Source organism: Peromyscus eremicus, chromosome 7 (assembly GCF_949786415.1).
Source record: "Peromyscus eremicus chromosome 7, PerEre_H2_v1, whole genome shotgun sequence".
In the NCBI taxonomy this organism is placed as follows: domain Eukaryota; kingdom Metazoa; phylum Chordata; class Mammalia; order Rodentia; family Cricetidae; genus Peromyscus; species Peromyscus eremicus.
In genome coordinates this window covers 112,815,574-112,828,345 of record NC_081422.1, presented here as the reverse complement: position 1 = coordinate 112,828,345, position 12,772 = coordinate 112,815,574, and the positions used below count along the sequence as shown (strand labels likewise).

Here is a 12,772-nt window from a genome sequence, read left to right as displayed (position 1 = left end):
TTGGGAGGCAGGGGCCTGTGACCCGCTTTCTCCTGGCCATACCCTCACCCTGCCACACAGGCTACCAGGTTCTATAAAATGGTCCTGCTTGTTGTCTTAAGAGTGTCTGAGACAGTAAAAGACTAAAAGATGTCTGGAAAGAGGTTGTATACAAAAATTAACTCTCAGCTTAAAATAACATTCAAAAAGGCACTTCATCCTGTAGGAAAGAGATTCTGAGTTGGGTCAGCTGCTCCAAACTTGGGCAAAGGGGACAGACTGTCTCTTGGAGGGGGAGGACAGCTGAAAGGACATCTGGAAGATACCAAGGTTGTTGTTTTTTTTCTTTTTTCTTTTTGGTATGTTTTAAGAAAATCGAATCTGGTAAAATGCATGTCCTTTTATGAAATCTATTAAAAGTGTTTTTTTTTTTCTTTAAAATAGTTGTTTCTGTTCTTTAAAAAAAAAAACCAAAACAGGTAGGCATGGTGACATTCACCCTGTGGCCCAGAGCATGGAGTCTTCTCAGGCTCCCCCCAGGGAGCTGAGGTCAGGAGGGTCCCCTGAGCCAGGGCCTCCAGAGTGCACGGTGGGGACGGGCCGAGGCTGGGGCTACCTGCTGCACAGTCTGTGCAGCATGCTGTACACATCGTCCTCCCTGCTCAGGCCCTCGAAGAACGGGATGAGGTCCAGCAGCTCCGTGTCCGCCATGTCATCGAACCAGGACTGAACAGGCACCTGCAAGACAGCGTGTGTGGAGGCAGTGGAGCGGGACCCAGGGGACACTGTCACCATCATCCTTCCTTCGCTCCCCAGTTAGGGCGAGAGCCGAAGCAGGCTGGCACCGGTGTGGGAGATGGCTCAGTGAGGCAGAGGGCCCCAGTGTGTGAGAGTTTGCCCCCTTTAGCTTTCCTGCCGAAGAAAAGATGGACACTCCCTGCCCGTTTTCAAAGCTCTCTTTATGGCACTGAATTAGCTCACAGCCAGTCAGAGCCCCAGATGCCTCCCAGAGGGTACCCGTCAACCACAGAGCCCAATCCGGGCACGCCAGTCCAGGCTCTGCTTAGGGTCACGGCTCCAAGCTGTGTGTCAGAGAGAAGCAAAGAGTGCCTGCCCAGGCTTAGCAGTACCCAGGTAAATGTGGAAATGTCGAATTTCAGGGCATTTGGAAACTCTGCAAAGAGAAGGCTCCTTTTAGCTTTTGGTAGAGGAGGAGGGAGCGGTAGTAGTAGAGAGCAGCTAGGAGTTCACAGAAGAGAGTCAAAAAGAAATCTGGGGAAACCAAAAAGTATTTATTAATTTACTTACTTACTTGCAGTCCTGGGATTGAGCCCAGGGCCTCACTCATGCTAGTTAAATGCTCCATCAACTGAACCATGTCAACAGCCCCACCTATGACATCTTCTTGTTAGACAAGAAAAGAGAAGGGGCTGGAGACACGGCTCCGCTATTAAGACAACTGAGTTTGGCTCCCAGCACCCACATGAGGGGGCTCATGATCACCTCTACCTCCAGCTCCAGGAGATCCATTGTGCCTTCTGGCTTCTGTGGGCACTGCAAGCATGTAGCACACACACGTATAGATGTAAATAAAAATAAATTCTTAAAACATTAACAAGAGGGGTTAGAGAGATGGTTTGGTGTCTAAGAGCACTGTGTACTGCTCTTGCAGAGGACCTGAGTTCAGTTCCCAGCACAGCACCCACATCAGGCCGCTCCAGGGGATCTGATGCCCTCCTCCGGCTTCCACAGGTACTATACTCAGGTGCATATTCTCACTCACACGCAGTTAATTAAAAATAAAACTATTAAAAAAGAAAAATTTAAAGGAAGCCTGGATCTAATCAAATAGCAGATAGAAAGTCTACTTGCTCGCCTGAAGGAGGAAGGGTGGCCTGAGAACATTAATTCCTAATGACCAGACAAATCCAGGGTATAGAAAATTCCCGTAAGACAAATTAGTAAATTTTCCACGGATAAATGATAGAGAAGAAACAATGGGGAGAGAAGAAATGTTTAGAACGGAGACACATTAAATGAAGCAATGCATGGTCCATCCTTAGATCCTGACCTAAACAATTCAAATCCAAGAAAGTCCATCAAGATGACAAGGTGAACAGCGTTACAGTAGCTAACACAGGAAATGGCAGTGCAGTGTGTGGAAGGCAGCTATGGCAGCAGGAGACACATGGCATCTGCTGAAGACAACTGCCAGGTGCATCAGTGGAATTTGATTGACTTATTAACACAAACTTATTTACTTATTTAAATGGTCTCATTATGTAGCTATGGCTAGCCTGAAGCTCTTTATGTGGGCTAGGCTGGCCTCGAACTCTCGGAGATCATCTGCCTTCCAAGTGCTGGGATCAAAGGCGTGCACCACCACACCTGGCAACATGAATGTATTTAACTGTAAGGCAGTTTGACTGTTTATTTTTACCTTTGAATGTAGTTTCCCCCCTTATAATAAGTAGAGCTATAGAATTCTAGACTTAAAAAAGGGATGTATGGCCAAGTGGTGGTGGCACACGCCTTTAATCCCAGTACTGGGAGGCAGAGGCAGGAGGATCTCTGAGTTCAAGGCCAGCTTGGGCTACAGAGCAAGTTTCAGGACAGCCAGAGCTACACAGAGAAACCCTGTCTCGGGGAGGAGGCGGGCGGTAAAGGTTTATTCGTGGGAAATCTGCATTGAAGGCTTGGGATGAGCCTTGGAAGCAGGTGTCTTTCCCAGAGAATGATGCGGACGGGGCCTGGTGTGGGGACCCTGCAGCAGTCCCCAGTGGGCCTGGCTTTTCTTCCTGGAAGTGCCCAGCAAGTAGTGGAGGGCACCACTTTCCTGCTCTGTGAGCTGTGCTGCCCTGGTGAGCAGGCACCAGAGCGGCTACACTCCAGGGGGCTGTACACAGGGAACCTGCCTACGTGGGCTTCTCAGACATCCCTCTGAGGTGGCAGGGCTGACAGTCTGATGGTAAGCCATTTCTAAAGAGCTTTATTCATTTTTATTGAAGATACACTTCTGTTGAGGGGTCACCTCCTGAGTCTGAGAGGTCATAAAGCTTAGGGCAGCACCAGCTCCATGAAGTTAGTGGCAGAGAGAAAAAGCCCTCTCCATTACAATACTCAGTGCTAAGGAGGCAGCATGCTGAGCACTCGCCAGGTCTAAGCACTGTTCTGAGCACTTCTGACCTATCAGCACACCGAGTCCTTAACCATCCCAGGAGGTGGTGTCCGTCAGTCTCACTTGCAGATGAGGAGGGAGACTAAAGATGAAGCCAATGTCATGCCATTATTAAGTGGCTGAGTCAAGATCTGGGAAAAAAAAAGTGCCAGGTGGTGTCGCCCGCCTTTAATCCCAGCACTCGGGAGACAGAGGCAGGCAGATCTCTGTGAGTTCAAGGCTAGCCTGGTCTACAGAGTGAGTTCCAGAGAAACCTTGTCTCAAAAAACAAAAAACCAAAAAAATCCCAGAGCCCCCCTTGTGCAGGTGTTCAGAAGCGGAGCCTGTGTGGCAGGCTAGAGTCAGACAGTGCCTCAAACTGCTCTGGGACTACTTACTGCATTCTCTGGATGGAAGATGTAGGAGGCAGGAGAATTGTCCACAATGATCACTTTGCTCAGCTCCCGTCCCAGGCGACTCAGGTCCTTCACGTAGTTCCCACGATGGAAAACACAGGATTCTCTGAAGAGTCGGGCCCGGAACACGCCCCAGCGGTCCAGGAGGTCAGCCACAGGGTCTGCGTACTGGAAAGAAGAGTCTCAGTAAGGCCAAACAATTGGAAGAGCCAGAAATTTACCCAGGACACCAAGACACACTGTCTCTTTTTGGGGGGTGGGGTGGGCAGGAGGGTGAGATATGTTCTCACTTAGCAGCCCAGGATGGGGTTCTCCTGTGCCACAGTTTCCTGTGTGCTGAGATCACAGGCATGAGTCATGACATCAGGCTCTGACTTTTTGTTTTGGTGTATTTTATTAGATTTGGAAAGAAAAACCCCAGGTCTGGCAAGCTGTAACTTTTGGCAGTTGTCCAGAGGAGACTGGAGAAAATAAGGTTAAGAAAAAAAAAAGCCACATGGAGGCAGGCAAGGGCGGGTGGGAGGAGCTTCAGAGAGAAGAAAGGCAGCCAGAAGTGTTAGGGAAGGAGGAAGCAGGAAGGAAAGGCCTGCTCTTCTAAGGAATTCAGGAAAGTGAACAGAGTTATGAAGCTGCAGATCTGTGGCCCTGTAAGAAACTGCCTAGGATTACTCCTTGTTTTGGTGTGTGTGGGTGTACACGTGTGCACGGACACACTGAGGTCACTGTAGGGTGTCTTTCTCTATTGTTCTCCACCTTATTTTTGAGTCAGGGTCTCTCCCTGGACCTGCAGCTCTCATTTCAGCCAGACCAGCTGCCAGGCTGCAGTGAGCCCCGGGACCTGTCTCTGCCCCTCCAGTGCTGGACCCGCAGGGGCACACTGGCTGCCACACTGGGTTCTACGCGGGTTCCAGTGATGCCACCTTCCCAGTTTCTCAGACTTACTTTGTATTTTTTTACTTAAAATTTTTTATTGTTGTTGTGTATGTGCACAAGGGCACCATGATGTGCACGTGGGGTCAGAGGCCAACTTTATGGAACTGTTTTTCCCTTCCACTGAACTCAGATCGCCTGACTTGCATGGCAGGTCCCCTGACCCATTGAGCCATCTCATCTGCCTCTTAGACCACTTTCAGGAGGACTGAATAGTTGAAGTATTTTAGACTGTGGTATTTTCCTCTCCACATATAACAGAAAACACCACATTCTTACAGTTCTCGCCCATCGAATCCATCAGCAGTTCCTGTCAGTTTCGTCTCCAAAAATATCTTGACTCCCACCTTCATTTCTTTAGTTCTAATGCATCTTTCTGGACCAGGTCTCCCGGCCCGGGAGGTTCCTAGTCCTGCAGGCCCTCCCCTCCCAGCCATCACCTCACCGTTGTCAGAGTGGCCACTGGAGGGCATCCAGTCCATCCTGTCCCTGCCCTGCTTAAAACTCCCAGTTTCCCCACATCCTATCATCCCTGCCTTGTCCTGCAAGCCCGAGGCCTGGACTCAGCAGCGAGGCCAAAGTGAGGCCCTCAGCCGGGAATCCCACAGCCGGGAATCCCCAGGGAGCAAACACCTGAGGCTGAGTCATAAAGGCCACGGTAGATGCACTGCAGCTGGGTCCGTGGGAAAGTCCATTTCACTCCAAGGACACCCTGGGGGAGGCGGAGCCCAGAGCAGCTGCATCTCCTACTGACCACGCAGCTCAGAGCACTATTTGGGTGAAGCTGGCTAAGGGGAATGTGAGCGGTCTACAAAGGGTTGACTTGGATGGAAATCGATGGTTCGTGTTCTCTTCATTGCTACCACCAGGGGCAGCAATCATCCTTTCCATTTTTTTAAAAAAGATTGATTTGTTTTTATTTTATGTGTATGAGTGTTTTGCTTGCATAGATGTAGGGCACCGTGTGTGTGAGCGTCTACAGAGGCCAGGAGAGGACATTGGATCCCCTGGAACTGCAGTTAGGGACAGTTGTGAGCTTTCATGTAGGTGCTGGGAACTGAACCTGGGTCCTTTGCGAGAGCAGCCAGTACTGAGCCGTCTCTCCAGTCCTGTTAATCATCTTTTAGGGAAGTGTCTGGGGGCTCCAGGCTTGCAAGATCAGGATGAAGCCTACAGGCAGCCCACAGGCAGGGGCTCATCTCTTCTCTTCTGTATCCTTAGTGCCCTACCACGCACACACGCCCGAAGGGAGACTGAATGAAAGGGTATGTGACAGAACAGCAGACACCACGGAGTCTGGGAGTCAGTGGGTGGTACCTGCAGGCCCTGGCAGGAGGCAGGGAGACCCACTATATAAACGCTGTAGGCTGAGTGCTGAGCTAAACTCTACAATGCTGACCACCCACCAGTTCAACTCAGCCATGGGGTTGAAAGGCTACAAGCCTGCCCTGGGAGCTGGGTTTGGCTCCGCAGGGCAAGAATAACACTGAAGCAGGGCTAGAGAAACAGATGGTAGGGCAGGAGGGAGCAGCCCAGGAAGAGCAGCCCAAACACGGATGTTTAGGCGAACACTGGGGACAATGCCAAGGAAGAGTGTTTTTCAGTCTCGCCAAGGAAAAACAAAACTCAGTCCAGCGCGCTGGTGCAATCCTCGAGCTTGCTATTTGGCTGGTTATTACTTCAGGTTCTTTAGCATCCCGGAGCAGCATCAGAAGCACCACTGAAGCTGCTCACACAATTAGTCCTGGTGCCACTGGGGAAGACTATTTCCTCGAGGCTGTGCTCTGTCTTGTACAAGAGAACAAAGCCCAGGTGCAGGATCTCTCCTTAGCAGCTCACGTTGGGGTCAGCTGATGAGGCTGGCGGAGCGCTATATAGGCGGCCCTTGCCTTGGTCAGCACAGCCAGTGGAGCAGCGTGGAGAACCTGGAGTCCAAGGTTCAATACGTAGAGGGATGAGAGTGCTGCTTGAGGCAGGCCACGAAGGAGGAAGGTGCTGGTGGCCCCTGAGGAGTTCTGCACCCAAAGGGTTAACCTGCACACCACATAACTCATCTTTGGGGCTACTCAGAGTTTCCGAGGTGCTCACGGAAACATTGGTGGTGCTACCAAGTGGACTGCATGACTCTGTGAGAACCGTGGTGGGCAGACCTGGGAGGGGGAGCTAGGGCCTGTTCTGCCTGCCCTCAGTACAGCATGGTACCTATGAGCCCGTCTGGATGATATTACCACCACCAATACTTACGGTACTTACACTCAACACCAGGAATGCTCACCCTGTGACGGGGCCCAGAGCGGGGCCCAGAAGGTGGGGAGGGCTCAGCGAACGTCTGCCTAATAGGATGTGGGAGCTGTGCTGAGCCATTCACACAGGCCATTTCATTTAATCCACTCCATCAAGCAGATGGAATTAGCTCCAATTAGACCAGAGGAAACCGAGGTGCCAGAAGTAAAGGGACTTACCAGAAACCACACAGCTCCCCAAGCCAGCCAGAACTTTCATCAGCCTGTGCCTGTAAGTGACACTTCATACCTGTCTCTATTTGTTCCTCCCCAAAACCTGTGGCCACTAAACCCAAGGACACAGAGACCTCTAACATCTGGCTGCCAGTCAACAGAAGAGGGACGCTCCACCATGCCCGTGTTGTGCGGCCATCCTTCCGCAGTCACAACGGACAGGTCTCGTGATTTCATCTGTGCATAACTGGTTTCAGGTGGCTGCATACAGCAACTTCATGGAGCATTTGTTCTAAATGCTCCCCGTCACCATGGTAACCAGAAGCCTTTCAGCCTGGCAGTGTGCACATGGCCTGCATCCATCCCATCTGGGGTGGGAACCTGTCACCGTAAAAATAGCTTCCTCCACCTTAACAAAAGGCTCTTGGCAGCTTGGGGGGTGGTGGAGGGTGGAGGGGTTGGGACGTCGGCTGGGAGTCTGCAGCAGGGAGCAGGACGCACCTTAGCCAAACTGGCAGTGAAAAGTACACACTCAAAGAGCTGCCCCATCCTCTGGAGGAACTCGTCCACATGTGGGCGCTTCAGCACATACACCTGCAAGGGGAGGAGACAACAGGGCTGTCAGTCACGCAGCAGCCAGAGCCGGCGGCCTCAGGAAGAGCTGCCGCAAGAGGCCCTCCTCCTGGCGCCTATGCAGTGTGCTGAGGTTCGGACTGGAGAGCCGGATGCAGGTTCCAGGTGTAGACAACCCTCGCAGAGAGGAAGGGAAGCTGACCACGGTGTCAAGGGTCTTAGGGATCCTCAGAGCTAGCAAGTGGAGCACAGCTGTGCCATGTTCAGGTGAAGCCACTCATTCACCCCATGTGGCTTTTGGTACCCACTGTGAGTCAGTCCCTATGTGGACACAGACCACAGCCTAGGTGCTGTCCTTCTGGAAGTCTAGAACTGGCTGCTGCCTTCTACTCTGAACGTCCCCATCTCCCACCGCATGGGAAGGCCTGGGTTAGCACGCTTGAAAACCTTCCACTCAACACCGTGGAGGTTACTCTGCTGACGTGGGAACACAGAAAGTCATTTAGAGTGTCAAGGGGTGTCTCTCTGCCACAGTTGGGCCCTGTGCACCCTTTCGGTCAGCGCAGACAGGACTACCAAGCCGCGTGGCTTCAGCTACCACACAGGCTCCCGTTTCTGGAGGTTAAATGAATCTGAGGGAACTGGGAGATGAGAGAGAAAGCAAAGCCAGGGAGAAGAAGTGGAAAGGGAGAGGAACCAATTAAAACTTGAGAAAATTCCTCGGCAGTTAGCTACCTCTTTAAGATGCAACATATTTACCAGGCCACAGCACTGTGCTGAGTACAGCTTCAAGGCTGAATGGGGTGTAGGCCTGCCCCTGCCCGGCTCACAGCCTTGAGCAGACACTTACAGAAACTAGTGAATGCAACAAAACTCACCCCAGGGGGCGGGGTACATTAAAGACAATTCATTCTCCTTTCCAGAGAAGGGAGTCACAGAAAGTAACGGCTGGCCTTGACCTTGAAGGATGAATAGGAGCTCACATGCTAAGGAACAGAATCAAGCTTCCCGGGCTGAGCAAAGCGTGAACATGAGATCTGGACGCTTGGTCACACGTGGTGTTGGGCTAAAGCCTGCGTGTGCCCAGCCAATCAGAGGCAGTGAGAGAAGGGCTGGGAGGCTGTTGAGGGGAAGCAGCTGCAGGTGGAGAGGTGCGTGTCAGTGGGAACACAGGGCCTCTCAGACAGAGGAGAGAGAGGCTGCAGAGGGGCGGGCACAAGGCTCTGCACCCCACGGAAGAGCACACTGCAGGTGACGAAAGCCCGTGTGGAAACAACTGCTTTGCAGTGAAGCCTGAAGAGGCGCTTTGCAGGTCAACGACTTGGCAGGAAACCGCCTGGCTAGCTGAAAGAGTGGGTCTGTGTCCTGGAGGAAGGGGCCAGAGGGTGGGTACTAGACTGGGTACCAATACGGCCCTGCTGAGCTGGGCTGATGGGCTAGGGCCGAGGATAGAGCTGTGGCGGCAGTAGCCGAAGGATCCCCATTGCTCACAACACTCCTCGGTGACGGTGCCAGTGACTGGGTGTGGCCTCCGGTCCTGTGTCCCTGGGAGGACTGCTTGGACAGCAAGCTTGGCTACATGCAAAGGGCTGGAGACTGACAGGGAACTCTGACGTTGGCGCCTTTGGCAGAAAGGAGGGTCCCGGGCCCGGATGCCGGCGTCCAGGCCCGCGTCCCCGTGCAAGTAACCAAGAATAGGCCCCTTGGGACCTGCACAGCCTATCCTGGATTACTTGAACGAGGCCACGGCCTTCGCCAGGGCCTTGGTCCTCTTGCTTTGCACCTGTGGTTTCCTCCCCTTAGGAGTTTCTGATTCCAGCCCTGGGCCCCCGGGGTGTCTACTGCCAAAGAGAAGGGGCTGGGGGAGCTGCGCCTGCTTGCGGTCACCACAGGATTATTATTATTTTTTCCTCTCCATGCCACTGGACAGCCCTCCCGTGCCTCATCTCAAGATCCCCGAAACTCCAGCCACAGTACTCAGTGTAGAAGTCCGAGCTGCTTGTCGGGTGCCAAGTTAATCAGTCTGGTGTCAGTTTAACATTTGTGAATGTTAAATGCCCAGGTGCCTGCAGTTTTCGCTTTACAAAGGCTTTTAAAAACCATGAGAGGTGGAAACATCACACTTCCCAGGTCCTGCTTCCTGCAAAGCTGGGTGGGGTCACAGGGAGCTGTGTCTAGGGAAAAGAGCCCTGGCTTGGGAGTCAGGGTTCTTTTTGATACTTTTCATACACACTCTTGAGCCAACCCTTTTCCTAAGTAAGTCTCAGTTTCCCTATCTGGGCAATGAGCTGACGTCACAGGCCTGGGCACTCTTCATTCAAGAGTCAGGGAGCAGGGATGGAGGGGTGGCTCAGTGTTTAAGAGCACTGGCTGCTCTTCCAGAGGTCCTGAGTTCAATTCCCAGCACCCACATGATTCACAACCATCTGTAATGAGATCTCGTGCCCTCTTCTGGTGTGCAGGCAGACATAATAAAACAAAGAAAAAACAAACAACAAAAGCAAAACCATGGAAGAAGACTCATGCCAGCTGACTGTGCCGTCTTCATTCACAGCAGCCTGCTGATGTAACACACCCTTCCTCCTTTGCTTTGGGGTGTCAGTGGAGAAAACCACATGGGACAAGATCAGTATGGGGCCACTGTCATCAAAGTGGACACCTCTCCCCAAGAGTGCCCCATCCTATTGCATGGGAGAGTAGCCCAGGGCAATCATACGAGGACATTAACCAGAGGGCGGGCGAGCCTGTGGTGGTGGTGGGGGAAGGACAGTATAGAAACTCCCAAAAGTCTAAATCAAATCAAAGAACAATCACAGCTAACATTTATGAGCAGAAAAGGTCCCTCACAAACCTGGAGTAGAACAAATGTGTGTGAGGTAGAAATTCATTCACTGTACGCATTTAATTACTTTTGTTTTTTTGAGATAAGGTTTCTCTGTGTAGTTCTGGCTATCCTGGAACTCGCTCTGTAGACCAGGCTGGCCTCGAATTCAAGAGATCCGTCTGCCTCTGCCCCCACTCTCAGCTCACTGTATTTATTATACAAAGTTTGTTTCCTGCGGCTGGAATAAAATTACCACTGAGATGAGAATTTAGAAATGACATTCGCAGGGAATGTGGTTACGAGAAGAAAATGCTTGCTAAAACTCCAGGTTAGCTTCAGTTTCTCACCTGGTGTATAGTTCCATCGATTTCAACCGGAACAATGAAATCAGCATTACTAATAGGCTAGAGAGAAAAGAAACTGTGATTAATACCCCTGAAAGGGAAAAGAAAATTGGAAATTTTAGCAAGAAAAAAGCTTGCCTGGACCAATATTTTGATAACTGGGGGAAACAGTTCAGGAGGGTGTTGGCACATGCCTTGGGTCCTTGAAATAACACAAGCAGGAAGGCACATTTCTTTCTGAGTGTTGTGGCATTTCAGCATCCTGGTCCAACTTCTTGGTTACTTGCCTGCCTCAACTACAAAGGGTAGTACCCCCTGGCAAGAGAATGAGGCTCCTCAGAGACTCTAGCCCTTGCCCCGGCGCCCAGACAGGATGAGGGGAACCACTGATGGCCACCAGGGGGCAGAGATGAAAGCCCACTAGCCAGTGCCATTACCACTGGAAAAGCAATTTGTCCTTGGACTCACAGTGTGGGCAGCTTGGCAGGGAACGCTCAGAGCACTCACCCACAGCAGGCGGAAAGCCAGACACCGCAGGCCAGGACCCTAGGCGGACTTTCCCTCTGGACTCAGTGTCTGCTTTCTTCAAACTGCTATGGTGGTAGGTCTGATGGGTCCCCATGGCTCCATCAGCAGCAGCCTCAGGCCCTGCCTGGTGGCCTAGCCTGGCTTCTTGCTCTGGGATTGGAGGGCAGCCAGTGTCTCAACTGCTCTGTTCTAAGAAACACAAAACCCAGCTAACCCACAACTTCACAGGCATTTAACGTAACTCTTGGATAGTATTAGACACATTTGAAAAATGAAATGTGACTTTCGCAGTTATCACATCTCAATGACAGACTCATATGCAGTTCTAAACAGAATCCCACAAATTAGAATAATTAAGGAACAGGTCCAAAAGAACCGGCAGTCTGAAGATCCTAGGGGCGAGAGACTCAGGAAGACAGAGATGCATAGTGGCCACTGGGTAGAGAGGGTGTGTGGAACCTGTGCTCAGACTGTAAACTAGGTCTGCTTTTAAGTTTATCGGTACACCAAACTTGACATAAACTTAAGAATGTGGAGTGTGCTAGACCATCACCCCATTACTAGGTGGAGCATGCTAGACCATCACCCCACCACTTTGTGGAGTGTGCTAGACCTTAGCTCCACCACTAAGCACTTGCTCAGATGTGGGGGTGCTGCTGAGGTTTAAGACCATAGTTTATCTGTTTCCAGGGTAGAAAAGCAAGGGATGAACTCAAAATTTCATAATTTTACCACTGAAATATCAAGTTATGAAAAACAGAAAAGCGACTGAAGAAGAAACTGTCACAGGCTTTGGATTATGAAATCACACTCCACACGGTGAAGAAGGAGGAGAATCAGCCCCAGCTGTCAAGCGTGGTCCCTGAGCTCTCATGTGCTGGGGCGATGCAGGTCACGCTGAAGCTAGTGCTTTCCATATGGAGTTCGGGAGCCCGTGTGAACACAGCTCTCACTTTCCCAAGACTCTGGAATGCCCAGAACACTAAAAACCATACTCCAACTCGGAAAAGTAGCCCAGTCTGAGCCTGTGAGATGGTGTGCCTCGGAGACACGGCTTGGTGCTGCGTAGCCTGATGATAGGAGTTTGATCCCACAAACCCACAGTGTAAGGACCTGACCCCTCCAAGTTGTACTCTGACCTTCACACACACACACACACACACACACACACACACACACACACACACACACTCGACACAAAAATAGGTAAGAAATGAGGAAATTCTGTTTACAGCTTGTGGCAGCTGTGCCCTCTGAGCAGGGTCCAGAGACACTGGGGTTCCAAGGCCCTGCCTCGGAGCCAGGAACCCTTGGTAATCTTGGGCAATTTTTCCAGAGCTCCTTGGGAGGAAGCTCTCTATGTTATGACAGCGGCTGACCCCCGCTCTGAAGGGGTTGAAGTCCTGAGCCGCTTGCTTCACAGAAAGGGAAATGTTGCAATGCCATTTAGAGCCGAGCTTGGATACACAAGGCCAATGTGGCCCCGGGACTAATCCTGGAAGAGCCCAGCCCTTGGAATGCTGGGTAATGAGGTGTTCCTACAAGCCTCAGCAGCTAGAATGAGG

At 51.4% G+C, this 12,772-nt stretch overlaps 1 protein-coding gene across 2 annotated transcripts in view; it reads right to left on the bottom strand.

The window, feature by feature from the left end:
* Ctdspl (CTD small phosphatase like) overlaps window positions 1-12,772 on the bottom strand; it is a 126,686-nt gene continuing 113,914 nt past the window's right edge. Inside the window, exons 5-8 of one of the 2 annotated variants that reach the window (XM_059268865.1) lie at window positions 10,683-10,739; window positions 7,440-7,532; window positions 3,535-3,720; window positions 1-717 (exon numbers count right to left, since the gene is read on the bottom strand). In XM_059268865.1, coding sequence (XP_059124848.1) covers window positions 592-717; window positions 3,535-3,720; window positions 7,440-7,532; window positions 10,683-10,739 — 462 coding nt within the window. In that variant the 3' untranslated portion in view covers window positions 1-591. The other variant, XM_059268866.1, reaches the window with a different exon arrangement.